This window comes from Nomascus leucogenys, chromosome 5 (assembly GCF_006542625.1).
Source record: "Nomascus leucogenys isolate Asia chromosome 5, Asia_NLE_v1, whole genome shotgun sequence".
Taxonomy (NCBI): Eukaryota; Metazoa; Chordata; class Mammalia; order Primates; family Hylobatidae; genus Nomascus; species Nomascus leucogenys.
This window is the reverse complement of record NC_044385.1, coordinates 20,751,180-20,766,726: the sequence shown is the minus strand read 5'-3', so window position 1 is coordinate 20,766,726 and position 15,547 is coordinate 20,751,180. Positions and strand designations below refer to the sequence as shown.

The following is a 15,547-nucleotide window of genomic DNA, read 5'->3' as shown; positions in this document are numbered from 1 at the left end:
TTGGCTTACAGATACACTCTGTGATTGTAGGTTCATACAAAAATCTAAGATTTGTCATAAGCCCCTCTACTTGGAAGGAAGACTTCCAAACTCTATGGATCTAATCAGGGCTTGGACTTAGGTTGTCAGACAGGTTTAGAGTAGGTCTTAGGTGATACAAAGGTGTTAGCTGGCTCTCCAGGGACGAAAATTCCATTTCCCCTAGCACTGTTTCTCGCCTGGGATATCTGCTTGATCATTAGTATTCTGGTCTGTTTTCAAATGCTATCATCTGCTATTGTCAAGCCTCATATGGTCTTGTGGTACAATGCACAGCCCAACCTTCATGAGGCACTTTATGCCCTCTCTCTGCACAATTCCCTCCTCTCCAATGCCAAGCCCTGCATATTCCAGCTGTTGCAGGTAGTCCAGCTCTGCTTTTACTCTAGCTTTCTGCATCAGAATCAGGAACTGTCCCAGTCTTTGCGCAATTGTAAGGAATACCTCAAGAGTTCATTTATGTCAGGGATAATAGTATTATGCTGCCTGTTGTCCACTGCTGGAAAACAGTTGCTTCAACTACTGTATCCAGTTTTACAGTTCCTTACAGTGGGAGTGCTAATTTGGTACCAATTTAATCCTTCTATCATGGCCAGAGGCAGAGGTCACATAATGCTTTTTAACAAAGTTATCACCGTAGGACAAATTTTCCAAAGTTGGCCAGGCAAGGTGGCTCACGCCTGTAATCCCAGCACTTTGGGAGGCTGAGGTGGGCAGATAACCTGAGGTAAGGAGTTTGAGACCAGCCTGGCCAACATGGTAAAACCCCATCTCTACAAAAAATACAAAAATTAGCCAGGCGTGGTGGTGCTTGCCTGTATCCCAACTACTTGGGAGGCTGAGGCAGAAGAATCACTTGAACTCAGGAGGCGGAGGTTGCAGTGAGCTAAGATTGCACCGCTGCACTCCAGCCTAGGCAACAGAGTGAGACTTTGTCTAAAAAAAAAAAACGAAATTTTTCCAAAGTTAAAATTACTGGTCTAGAGTAATGTGACATTTTCATGGCTTTTGGAATGTATTATACTAAACTGTCCTCCAAAAAGTTTCTGTCAATTAAACTGATAATATTTTTAGACCTCTCCTATACGGCCAGAAAAAAATGAAGTTAAAAAAAATAACAGAATAAAACTGTGGCATATAAACTTATTTTTTTTCTTTAAAATAGAGACAGAGTCTCACTATGTTGCTTAAGCTGGTCTCGAACTCCTGGACTCAAGTGATCCTCTTGCCTCAGCCTCCCAAAGTGTTGGGATTACAAGCGTGAGCCACCATGCCCAGCCTTTTTTTTGGGAGGTGGCCGTGGGGGAGTGAGGGGGTGGGAGACAGGACTTCACTGTTGCCCAGGCTGGAGTGCAGTGGTGCAATCTTGGCTCACTGCAACCTCTGCCTCCTGCACTCAGGAGATCCTCCCACCTCGGACTCCTGAGTAGCTGGGACTACAGGCGTGCACCACCATATCCATTTATTAAGTAAACAAAAAAAACCAACTGAGGGGTTTAGGGTTAGCAAAAGTTAAGCAAACGGGAACATGAAACTAAATCAACTTGTGAACTTTCTGAAAAAAGGATTCATTTGTTGAACACTGTCCCTTAGAATAACTAAGCAATTAGGAAAGAAAGACAAAAAAGTAAAAGTCAGGACAAAGCTGCATTTTCTTTTTCTATGTGAGACTTAGTTCTTTTACCCCTGGTGAACTTTGAAATATCTAAAGTACAACAGAAGTCACCAGCTAAAGAAGGAGCAAACAAGGGTCTCATAAAGGGTATATTTTATCAATCTTAAGATCATTGATATCAGCAGCTGAAATGGCTTGTGACTTTTTAGACAAACCCCATTGTAAGTATGCCCAAATACCTTTGTGGAAGGAGGTGGCGCATAGATAGACAAATGGATGGATGGACGGGTAGATAGTATAAATAGATGGTTTCTAAAACAGATATATCAGACAAATAGCAAGGGAAATGTCTGTGAATAAAATAATTTAGGATTTATCTTTATTTACCGTTCCATCTTCCATCAGCTTCAGACAAGAACCAAAATCTGCTAACCGAATATGTCCATTCATATCCATCAGTATATTGTCAGGTTTAATGTCTCTGAAAAAATAAATAAATTCAATTTTTAGTGGAAAAATAAACAATTCGTTGCTTGGTAAGATATTCTTTTTGTCAGAAAAAAATCTCAACTTATTTTAAAAGTAATATTCTAAGAACATCTTAATTACTTTATTAATTCAAATCCTGGTTCTGATTCATATTAAAACTTTCTCAAACACATATAATTTCAGTATTCTTCTAGAGATAAAAAGTAGTGTGGTAATTTTCATTCTGGTTAAATTAATCTTACTATCTTTCCTTTTGATTTACACAGATTCCAATGTGACTATGGTAGACCTACTTTCTGCATACAGAAGAGTCAACATTACCTGATAACCACAAAAAATACTATCCTCTAGCCCATGAAACTGGACAGGGAAAATATACTTTCTAGACCTTAAGATAACTGCAGATAGATAAAGTCTCAATTACTGCAGGTCATGACAACACAAAGAAATTGCTTCATAAAGTTGATTTTACAGAAGAACTAAAACAACTGCCTAACAGATTGTCTATATTATTTAAAGCTTTCACTGTCTTTGGATGTTAAGTCAATGGCGTGTAAGATATCCAAATCTAAACTATATCATATATCAGCTTTTGTATTTGTTTTTGCATGTGAATGCAAACCTTAGAAAAATAATCATATATAAAATGGTTCTGTAAAGAAGATTCTCAGGGACTTAACAATATTAAGTTTCTAATCATATTAAAGGTTGTAATTGTGAATAACTAAGAGATTATACCCACCCAACTCACTCCACTTTTAGAGGAAGAAAAAGAATCTCTGGAAAACCTACATACTTTTTAAAAAATTATATTGCCATGTAAATTACAGGAATATGGGAGGGCTACTTTAACTTGAATAATGTCATTTAATATTTCTATGCCTCAGTTTTACCACCCATAATAAGGGTAAAATATTATAACAGTATTACTTTGATTACTGAAGCAATTTCTCTGAGTGTGTTGTATATCACAAGTTAGTAAATTATGGCCCATGGTCAAATCTAGTTTGCTGCTTGTTTTTGTAAATAAAGTTTTATTGAAATACAGCCATGCCCATTCATTTAGGTATTGTCTATGTCTGCTTTCACACTACAATGGCAAAGTGAGTAGTTGTGACACAGACCACATGGCCTACAAAGCCTAACATATTTACTCTCTGGCTGTTTATAGAAAAAGTTTTCAAACCCCTATTGTAGATGATAGATGGTTGCTAAAGAGAGACAGGGTGATTGAAAACAACAATCTGTATAGGGAATTAGCTTTATAATCCTCAACATTTGACTGTATTCTAACCTGTCAAAAAAGATCTTCTGCTGTAGGGGAAACATCAAAGAAGTACAGTTTAGTTCTGGAAGGAAGTTTAGCAATTACTAAGACCATTTTTAGATGAGGAAAAAATATTTTATTCTTTAACTTAAAAATTAAGCTATACAGTCACTACGAATTACTTCTACTGGTATAGTACTTCTTAGATTGTAAAGGAGATTAAAGGAACTGCAAAGACAGGATTTATATGCATCAATAATATCTTTGCTTATTTTATAGACAGTAAGTATAAAATATATACATATACATAAAGCATATATGTGAATATATTTTATTCATAATACTATATAAATAGAAAATACTAAAAATTAACAAGACATTACAGATAGTACTGAAAAACGTAAGTATTCTATTACCATTCCTGATCTCATCCTCTCCCTCCACTACCCAGACACAGCCACTATCCTAAATTTGGTGTTTATTGTATCCATGCATATTTTATACTATTATGCCTATATACAACATCACAAAACTATGTACTTTTTAAAATGTCTTTATAAATGACACCAAACTGTGCATTGCCTTTTGCAACTTGGTTTTATTCAAATATTATGCTTCATCAGCTAGGTGTGATAGTTCATGCCTATAATCGCAGCACTTTGGGAGGCCAAAGGAGGCCGAGGAGGGAGGATTACTTGAGCCCAGGAGTTTACGAACAGCCTGTGCAACACAGTGAGACTCCTTCTCTACAAAAAAGTAAAAATGAAAAATTAGCTGGGCAGGATGGCACATGCTTGCGGTCCCAGCTATTTGGGGGGCTGAAGTGAGAAGATCACCTGAGCCTGGGAGGTCAAGGCTGCAGTGAGCCGTGATTGTGTCACTACACTCCAGCCTGGGTGATGGAATGAGAAACTGTCTCCAAAAGAAAAAAAAAATATATATATATATGTGTGTGTGTATGTATATATGTTTCTAAACATACATGTGTGTATGTTTCTAAACATATGTGTGTTTCTAAACATACATGTGTATATATGTTTCTAAACATACGTGTATATGTGTTTCTAAACATGCATGTGTGTGTTTCTAAACATGTATGTGTATGTTTCTAAACATATATGTGTATGTTTCTAAACATATGTGTATGTTTCTAGACATATACGTGTGTGTATATGTTTCTAAACACATACATGTGTGTGTATATGTTTCTAAAACTTATCATTTTGGGACATATTGTTTTAATTCTTTAATTTTAATTAATTTTAATTATATACATATCAAAATTTATCAATTCTCCTGATAACAGAATTTCGATTGTTTCCCATTTTTATTTTGTTAAAACACAGAATGCTGAGATGAATATTTTAATAAATGTCTTCTAGTACTCATATTTGAATGCTTCTCCAGACTATAGATGCAGAAGTGAAATTTCTGAGATGAAAGATATGGACATCTTCAACTTTGCTAGCATGATTACAAATACAGTTGAGAATCTTTTTCATATTATCATTGGTAACACTGGTCATTTTACATTCCTCTTCTATAAAATGCCTGTTAATATCCCTTGCCGTTTTAAAAACTGTGTGTGCACTGTTTTTTGTTTAATCTTCAGGGATTCTATTTACTCAAACTTAGTTCTTTATTATGTGTTACAGATCTCTTCTCCCTGCATGTGGGCTTGTTTTTCCATTGTTTTTAATGTCCTTCTTATTTGTAAAAAAAAAATATATATATATATATTAAATACTAATGTAGTCTTATAATTTATACTATGATTTCTGTCTTCCCAGACATCATAAGGATGGTGTCCTAATTTTCTCTTGTGTAAGTTTTAAAGTTATACTTTTCCAGTTTTTAAATCTACTGGGGATTAATTTTTGTGTGTAGTGTGAGATAAAGTTACATTTCTTTTTACCCCAGCACCATTTACTGAATGATATCCTTTCACCACTATTATCTAATACCACATAGGTCATAAATTTAGTGGGTTTGTTTCAGGACTCTCAAGAAGAGCAAAAATACTACTGTATTACTCTTTATGTTTTTTTCAGTTGACAATCTTTACAGTGAAAGGGAGCCTATTAATAATTGCCAGGATAACAGGCATAAATTTGAACTCTTCCACACAAGCCAAGATGAATGGCTACCCTATCAATATGCCTCTACCTGCACCAATACCACAGTGTCTTAATTATAAAATAATGAGCTTCCTATCAGTAGAGCATATTTTTTAATTGCCACTACTCTTCTAGATCAATGCTGGAATTAGCTTAATATGTTCTATAAAACATATTGAAATTTTTATGGGAATCATGATTTTATAGATTAATCTGAAGAGAACTGACATCTTTGCAATACGACACTTCCCATCTGTATATACACTAAACCTATAAGTCTTCTTTTACATTCTTCAGTTACGAATTATTTTCCACAGGGAACTTACACATCTCATCTATAGGCAACATAGTGAGACTCTGTCTCTGTAAAAAAAAAAAAAAATTAAAACTTAGGCATGGTGGTGCATGCCTGTGGTCCCAGCTACTCAGGAGGCTACTCAGCAGGCTGAGGTGGAAGGATCACTTGAGTCCAGGAGTTCGAAGCTGTTGTGAGCCATGATCATGCCACTGCACTTCAGCCTAGGTTAGAGCAAGACTCCCATCTCTTTTCAAGTGTGCGTTTCAAAACATCTAGTAAACTCTCAATAAATCACTAAAATGCAAAGGGCTCAACATGACTCTTATCACTTCACATTTTCTTCCAAATCAATACATACTCTTCTTGTATAAATAATCTTATGTTATATATTAGCAGCTGAGAGAAAGACAGGTTTTAGGAATAAAACTTCAGGATCCCATAAGCATGTTGGGGGTAGAGTGAGGGTTGGGATAAGAATGTAACAACTGACAAAGTAAAACATTCAATAAGCATTAATCAAACATTTACAGCATGCAACAGCACTGAATTAAATGCAATACTATGCACTATAGGAGTACACAGAAATAGAAAACAGAAATCCTTCTTCTTATTCCCTTATCACCCCAAAAATATTCATGGGAGTAAACATGTTTATCTCTGCTCCCTCCAGAACTACAGTAAAATGACAATACTAGAATTAAAAGGTATAAACCCACAAGTGAATGTAAGAAAAAACAATAGAAGATGATGGGTGTCAACACAATTTTCAAAGATGGAGAACATACGTATGATAAATAATGCAGAGCCAAGGAAGCTGAATTATAACTGCCTACAAGGTTGGGACAAAGGAACTAAATTGACTTGATACATGATTTGATGTACTGGAATACTTGAAAATGTACTGTTAGGCATTTGGTACATATAAAAGGAAATTTTAAGAGTGTTGACAAACAACTGAAAACAAATTTGAGCCTATTATTAATTATAGGAAAAACAATTATATAAGAAAGGAAAAAATTACAGTATATTTCTTGGCTCAGCAATAAACAGTATTTACAAAATGCATCGCAAAAATGCAACCATTATCTACCAAGAAGAGCAAAAACAGTGATAAAAGTACAGTGAGAGAATGCAGGGAGGAAAAGTAGAAAGAGGAATACAAACAGCTAAATCCTCCACTAGCATAGAAGGCAGTCAACAGAAGTCTTTACAAACTGTCCAAAATTTGCAAATCTAGAAACATCAACATATCAGGACATTAGAGATATGGGGCTAAATAACTTTTAAAAAATAGAATTGAATATAGCTGCCACTAGGGAGCAGGCATAAGAGGTATGCTGGAGAGACTATTTTTCAATATAACCTTTTTTATATTAGTTTTTTCTTTACTGTATTAAGTATTGTTTGATTAAAATTAATTAAAAACCAAAAATACATGTGTAAATGTCTGAATCATTTAATCAAAGAATATGAAAATGTTTTCACTAAGCCACTAAGATCATCTGCAGTCAGCAATATATTTTAGTCCAAACAGTTCATGGTTATCAGTATCACAGATAAGCACCATGATGTTAAAATGACAATATTAATTGGTCTCTGTTTACCCAACAATGAGTACAATTATACATTTAATAAAGTATGTAGCCTACTGACTCACTCCACATCCTTTCTCATTTTATTCCATGGCTGAAGTCTCTGTTCTTAAAATGGTCACTATTTGGGCAGATGGAAACTCTCCTAACCTTCGAAATAATGAGGCCTCAGGAGGGTGGGCTATTTATTCTCCTTAGTCATCTATTGTGTTTGAAAATATTTAAGTTTTATTTTTGTTTTGGGGGTGAGGCAATAGAACATATAATGCTGGCATGAGGCAGAATTTAAAGGAGTCATAGGGTAAATGAGAAAATGGCTTTTCCATCTAGCTGGGCTGAATATTTCACTAAATTACCAGGCGAAAGTAAGGCGTAAAACTTACATAAATTCACATACTTTATCACCTCGAGCAAAAGAAAACATTTGACCAAGACTATAGCTTGGCCTTCTGTGGTTTCCTTTTTCCTTCAGACTTACCTATTATTTTCATTTAAATCTAAATTTATAGTAGTCGTAAGAAAAATGTTTGGGGCAAAGTATGATGTGAACTAGGCCGAACTTGATACAAGGACCACCCTGGTTCTTTTTGTACTCTAAAGTGTAAACAAAGTGAAGAGAAGCCACACATTCCAATTTCCATTAGTGCTCACTAGGGGTGGGAGTGGGGGTGTCTCAATGCCTCTGCTGACCAACATCTATCAACTGAGTAAAGAAGGCTCTTAATTACTTCATAAGGATGTTCTCAATAGGTAGTATAACAAGCGTAGATACTTCATTCAAATTTGGGGGAGTGGGGCTCAAGAGAGGAGGAATAGCAAGAACTCCCAAGTGTCACCTGAATAGAAAGAAGGTTACACTTAATTGACAGTACCCACGAACCCAAAAGGTTCTAACATCTTAAAGAAGTAGAATCAAAGAAAAGTAGGTAGATAAACATCTACCTATTCTCTGTACAAATAATTTGATCACTGAACTAAGATTTTGGCATCTTACAATACTACATAAGAATAAAAACTAGAGGCCTCCTAGAAAATGTTTTGCATTCCATATTTGGTAAAATCTTTTTAAATAATGAAGGTCATAAGTATAAAGTTATCTATCATGATTATACCTGCTCCAAGAAAATGCAAGTACTTGTCCTTACATTACCACTGAAATGTATGATCAATACTTAAAAGGAATTTGAGTGCTGAAAAGAAGTTGTCCAAAAGTTTTTTTTTTTTTTTTTTGGCTTTCTCTTTCCCTATTCATTATGCAGAAAATACTCTTTAAGATGACAAATGACCTTTTCACTGCCAAATCCAGCAGCATCTTTTTAGTTTGAATCCTGTAATGACTTCTCTATGACATCTGACACTGCTGGTTATTCTCCCAACTATACCACTTTCTTCTCTATTTTTTCTCCCAACTAAAACTAATGCTTCTCAGTTTCCTTTCCTGGTTCCTCTTTCCCCAAAAGCATAATTTCCATTCCCCTAATGCCGCCCTTTCTTAATATGCAGCTCTCTGCTCTCCTTTGTACCTCAATGATCTTTTCCTTGGAGGTACCTGTCATTTCTTAGATTTCAGGCTAGTTGGTTGCCCTATGACCTCAAATCTCTGACGAGTTCAAGACAATGTTATAATTTTTGCTTTAAGCAGTCAGATGGTTTGTGAAGAAATTATTAAGAATAAAAAATGTATAGTCTAGTATGTATCTAGACATTTACAATTTTAAGTGCCTCGGATTCCTTTCTGCAGATCCAAGCTTTCATGTAGTATCATTTCCCTGCAGCCTAAAGAACTTCCTTTAGTATGTCTTACAGTGCAGGTCTTCTGGCAATAAATTCTTTTGTTCTTTTTTTTTTTTTAGACGGAGTCTCATTCTGTCACCCAGGCTGGAGTGCAGCGGCATGATCTTGGCTCACTGAAACCTCCACCTCCTGGGTTCAAGCAATGCTCCTGCCTCAGCCTCCTGAGTAGCTGGGATTACAGATGCCCGCCACTATGCCTGGCTAATTTTGTATTTTTAGTAGAGGCAGGGTTTCACGATGTTAGTCAGGCTGGTCTCAAACTCCTGACCTCAAGTGATCCGCCCACCTCGGTGTCCCAAAGTGCTGGGATTATAGGCATGGGCCATCACACCTGGCCTCTTTTGTTCTTTTTGTTCTTCTTTTACTTAAAAATATCATATCACATTTATTTTTGAAGGATATTTTCACTGGATATATAGAATTCTTGGTTAAGTCTCTCTTTCAGCTTCCTTACTTTCTAATAAGAATTCATCTCCTAATGGAATTGTAGTTCCCCCAAATGTAATTTGTCATTTTTTCCTTGCTGCTTCCAAAATTTGCCCTCTGTCTTTGGATTTCAGTAGTTTCACTATAATGAACCTTGACATGGCCTTTTTAATATTCATCTTCCCCGGTGTTTCTTTTTTTTTTGAGACTGAGTCTCGCTCTGTCGCCCAGGCTGGAGTGCAATGGCGCGATCTCCGTTCGTTGCAAGCTCCACCTCCCAGGTTCACGCCATTCTCCTGCCTCAGCCTCCTGAGTAGCTGGGACTACAGGCGCCTGCCACCACGTCCGGCTAATTTTTTTTTGTATTTTTAGTAGAGACGGGGTTTCACCGTGTTAGCCAGGATGGTCTCGATCTCCTGACCTCATGATCCACCCACCTCAGCCTCCCAAAGTGCTAGGATTACAGGCGTAAGCCACTGCACCCGGCCGCCTGGTGTTTCTTGAGTATCTCAAATATATAAAATTATATCTTTCATCAAATTTGAGGCCATTATTTCTTCAGGTATCTTTTCTGGCCCATTCTCTTTCCTCTCCTTCTTGATCTCAAAGTACGTGTACATAAAACCTTGTGATATTTTCTAACAGGTCCTTGGACTACTATTATTTTATTCTTTTCCTCTCTGTTCTTTACCTTCAGTAACTTCTGGCTTATTTAACTTCAAGTCTTTACTTTGTCATCTCCACTAGGCTGTTAATTTTTTCCAGTGAAAATTTTCATTTCAGATTTTGTATTTTTCATTTCTAGAATTTCCATTTGATTTTTTGATTTGTTTCTAGTTTTGTGCTGAGATTTCCTATCTTTTCATATATTGAGAACACATTTTATTTTCCTTTACTGAGAATAGTTGTAACAGTCACTTAAAAATCCTAGTCTGCTATTAATAATTTCTACATCTGGGTCATTTCAGGGGTACTCTTTTCTCTTGTAAAGGAGTTACATACTCCTTTTTCTTTATACATTGGGTAATTCTGAATGTTCCCTGAACATAATAAATGTTAAATTTCTGAAACTCTGTATTCTTTAATTTTTCTCCAGTTAGCATTTTTTTCTTTTTTTTTTTTTTTTAATCAGCTGATTAAACACATTTAAACTGCAAACTGTTTCTTGGGAAGAAGTTTCTTTTGTCTTTAGCTGAGCAGCTCTGAGTGAAGCTATCACTCAGGGGTCATACGAGCTGTCAGTAGACAGATTTTGGATTCCCTCTCTAACAAACATAGTTTCCCCAAATTCAGCTTTCACATGCCATAGAGACCAGAGTTCTTCTACTTATCTTCTTGTTATCCTCTCCCATGCCACAATGTACACCATGCCATTTTCACCCAGCCCCAGACTGAGAGCTGCAAAACATGAGACATCATTTCATATACCTCCATCTTCTTTGAGGATGTATTCCCAGTCAGGTTCTCCCTGCTTCTGTTCACTCTTTAGTGCCTTTAGGATAATGGTCTTTGTGCTATGCTCAGATTTTTAGTTGCTTCTGTGAGGGCCTTAGCCCAGAAGGACCTCATTCAGTCACTGTCCCTCCTCATACATGTGGACCATTATTAATTTGAATTTTCTAAAAGATGCAGCCAACCCTATTTCTAATTAAGGCACCCTGAACTTCTAAGTTTTATGAATATAGAAAACTATATTTTTCAAACATGGCCTCAATAATATCTCTCACTTCACATTTTCATCTAGAACCTTGCCACTCACCCATCAAGAAGATTGTCCCTTCAGCTTGAACCTGGACGGACGCTTGTGACTGTCTCAATCAATACGGTATGATAGAACTTAGGCTGGCTATGACTTCCAAGGCTAGGTCATTAAAATGTCATGCAATTCTGCTTTGTTCTCTAGAGACACTTGCTCTTGGAACATACTTATCATGTTGTTAAGAAAGTCAAGCAGCCCATGTGGGAAGAACAAAAACCCCATGCCCACAGCTCTGGCTGAACTCCCAACTGATGGGCAGCACCAACTGGCTAGCTATGTGTGTGAGCCATCTTGACAGTGATTCTTCCAACCTCAGGTGAGCTACTGCAACTCATGCTGCATAGAGAAGATACAATTAGGTGCTGCCTAGTCCTGCCCAAATTTCAGACTCATGAGCAAAAAAAAAAAAAAAAAAAAAAAAATTGTTGTTGTTTTATATTAGTCACTATAGTGTTTCAGGGTGTATGGTGAACAGAGATGTATTATCTTCTCCCTCAATGATGGGCTTTGCCCCAGATGTTAACAGATAGCTCCCCACTGCCAGGTTCCTTCAAAGTTACAGACAGCCTCTTTAAAAAACTGCCTGTGTTTCTTGGAGAATTTCATATGCACTGAATGACTGATAAGGAAATAAGACCATGCCATTTCTACTAAACTAGCAACAACTCAGGTGGCCACAGACACTTCAGTAGGGCTGACTGAAGCTTTGGCCTCAGTGTAATCTGACTTCTCCTCCACCCAAACCTGCTTTCTCCAATTCCCTTCTACAGGTGTTAACCCCTAATAAATACCCTGCGTGACACACTCTGTCTCAGTGCCTGCTTCTGGAGAACATACTGTGCTACACAGCAATTGGTAAGTGGAACAGTAGCCCAACAAATTCCATTTTCTGAAAGAAGCAGCAAAATAACATCTGGCATTCAAAACCACTCTGAGTCAGCGACATCTTGCAAATAACGTGGCAGCCAGACAACCAGATACCAAGAATTGTCAATAAAAGGAGTGAAAGGAAAGTTCAGGTAAAACATTATTTTCAACTTTGATAATTCATGAAAATTGAGAAATGTTTGGAAGAGATAAAATATCTATTATTGTAAAAACATTATTCAAGTTTTTCTATAATTTGAATATTAGTCAAAACATGCTCAGTAATTAAAGTTTCTAAAATGAATAATTTTCCTTGTCCCTAAACAAAAGCAAGTAAGATTTGGGTTAAAAGTTTTATGATTTTAGTTTTAAAATAATAGTTTTAAAAATTTTAAAAGCATTCTATGCTGGGCACAATGGCTCACACCTATAATCCCAGAACTTTGGGAGGCAAGGCCAGTGGATCACTTGAGTCCAGGAGTTTATGATCAGCCTGAGCAACCTCATCTCTACAAAAAATACAAAAATTAGTCAAGAATAGTGGTCCACGCCTGCACTAGTGGTCCCGGCTACCCAAGAGGCTGAGGTCAGAGGATCACCTGTGCCCAGGAGGTCAAAGCTGTAGTGAGCCATGATGATGCCACTACACTCTAGCCTGTGTGACAGAGCAAGACCCTGTCTCAAAAAAAAAAAAAAAAAAAAAAAAAAAGCATTCTAAAACAACGATTATATTGAAAGGGCAACATTCTATGGGTGGTTTTTAACTTCACTAGAACATCAGTACCAAAAGCATGATTATTACAAATATTACCCCCATAAGACTGAAATGTGGATATGACATTAATCTATATAGTTTCAACTCTGGCTGGACACTGAATTCAACTATAGAGGGTTATTTTAATTGCATGTACCTTGACCCCAACCCAGGCACCACTAATCAAAATATTGCACAGGGGATTGGTTCCTGACAACCACTAATTGAAGACAGGCATTTCTCTTCCCAGCAACATCACGTTAATATCTCCCATTTGGTTCCTTTTTATCATTTATGTAAGTTAGGGTAGTGGACTCTTCTAAAACAATACTTTTATTTTCTAATTTTCCTACTCCTTTTTTATATACTAATATAAAAACAGCATACTGCATTATATTAAAATGAAATTGCTTTTTGAAATTGTCTCTTAATTTTGTCAAAGAAATATTACATCAGCAATAAAAAAAAGTCCACACTGGTAAAATTATGTCACAAACAGCCCTTCTGTCAGTCAGAAATTAGAATTCTTTATGGAACATTAATTTGGGGTTCATCTTACATTTGAGAAAACAGTTATTCAAAAAATTCTGTCAGTAAACTTTTCTCAAACTAATCTTTTCCACTGGGTAGTGAAGCTATTATTTAAGAATTATGGGAATAAAAAACTAATGATTATATAGTTCCAGGTACTGCAAAATAATGGTGGTTATACAAATCCTAATCTTTCTATGCATCTTTCCAAAAACCATCCAGATACAATCAACAAGGAGAACAAGTAAAACAACCCACATACCACATTTAAAATGTAATTCAAAGAAAGACTACTATGAAATTCAAATTATGTGTAATTATGAAAATAAACATTCAAATTCAGCAAATGGGAAAAAGAAGAGAAAAGTGAGGAGTAACGGGGCAATAAAATGCAGATTAAACCAATGCCCACTGTGATGGAAGGAAGAAGTCCTATCGTGAGTAGGATAGACAGTATAGTTGGGGGAAACTGGGTGAAAGGTACATGGGACCTTTCTGTACTACCTTTGCAATTTCCTGTGATTATAAACTTATTTCAAAATAAGGTTTTCTAAGCTAAAAAAACAATCATCTTGAGCAAATTTATAGAATTATTTTATGCTTCTCATTATCCTGTTATATATTAACATGTCTTTACACTTACTCTCTTTAACAAATACTTGTATGTAGATAAATAATACATCACTAAAAGAAAAACCTTCTAAAACTATAGTACAGTCAATAGCATCTGATCTGAGAAATACTCACTGGGAGATTCAGTTAAAGGCTCCTCAGGATCAAATAAAATGGCCAGGCTGAGGAATAACTAAATTTAGCTACCTATCAAGTAACTTCTATGCTAAATAGCTCTGTACAAGTACAAATAGTGACAGATAAAAGGAGGAAACAAGTAATTAAATTAGTACAAAAATATGAAAATGTATATAATGGCTTTACAGGACAGACCAGAAGTTTCGTTCAATTACCCTGCACTGGCTCCTCCAAATGACAGATATATTCAAACTGATACTACTGCTGTATCTGCCATATGAACACTACACTAAATGAAGATGTCCAAATATGATAGGAAAGCTTGCCTAAAGACCAGGGAATTATCTATATAGTGAAGACCTAATCTTGCCCAAAGAGAGGTCTGGCTTTTATCCTCAGCTACTGGAAGATGATCTCTAGGCTCCTGGAATAGCACAACTGATAGGAGTGTCTTTGGCTACTAGACAATCTACCAATGTAATTTATGATACATGTAATTTATTTGAGTCATACCATGTTTTGCCTCTGGAAAGGACTGGAGACTAAAGGTATCAGCTCAACATTTGGGAAGGGCTGGAGACTAAAGACAGTCACACAGGCAGTAAGTAATTGAGGCCACCCCAAAAATATAAAAACCAAAGGCTTAGGTGGGCTTCCCTGGTTGGCAATACTTGGTAAGCACTATCATATATGTATGCTGGGCTGTCCTAATTCCACCAAGAAAGAATGATGTAAGCTCCACATGGGGTTTTTTTTTTTTTTTTACTCTACCCTATATATTAATACTTCTTCCTCTGGCTGATTTAAATTGGTATCCATGTAATAAAATTGGTATTCCATGTAATAAAATACAACTGTTAAGTATAACAGCATTCAGTGAGTTCTGTGAGTTTTGCAAATTATCAAAACTAAGGTGTGGTTTTGGGAACCCCTCGAACTTCCAATTGGTGTCAGAACTTGGAGTGGTCTATTAGGAAGGTTTCCCTAAAACTTTGTAGTTGCCCCAAATTCCTTGTAGTTACTGAAATACCAACTGAACTGTAATATAGTAACTATATTTATATTTAAAAATTCCTAATTGTGCACATCCTGAGTTCACCTATACTCTAGTGTAACAGTTTTTAACTGTATTTTTAACTATAGATTGTCCCTAACTTACAGTGGTTCAAATTATGATTCTTCAACTTTATGATGGGCTTACTGGAACACAGCCCACTGTAAGTCAAGGAGCATCCATATAACATTACCT

The 15,547-nt window shown here is 36.2% G+C and overlaps 1 protein-coding gene across 19 annotated transcripts in view; it reads right to left on the bottom strand.

Annotated features, from left to right (window-relative positions):
* Window positions 1-15,547, bottom strand: part of CDC42BPA (CDC42 binding protein kinase alpha) — a 314,383-nt gene that overhangs the window by 168,019 nt on the left and 130,817 nt on the right. For all 19 annotated transcript variants that reach the window (XR_004030077.1, XM_030812764.1, XM_030812771.1 and 16 more), the window contains exon 6: window positions 2,042-2,135. Coding sequence is in view for 18 of the 19 variants with exons in the window: in XM_030812764.1 (XP_030668624.1) it covers window positions 2,042-2,135 (94 nt within the window). In the remaining variant the exon portion in view is untranslated. The remainder of the gene's footprint in view (window positions 1-2,041; window positions 2,136-15,547) is intronic.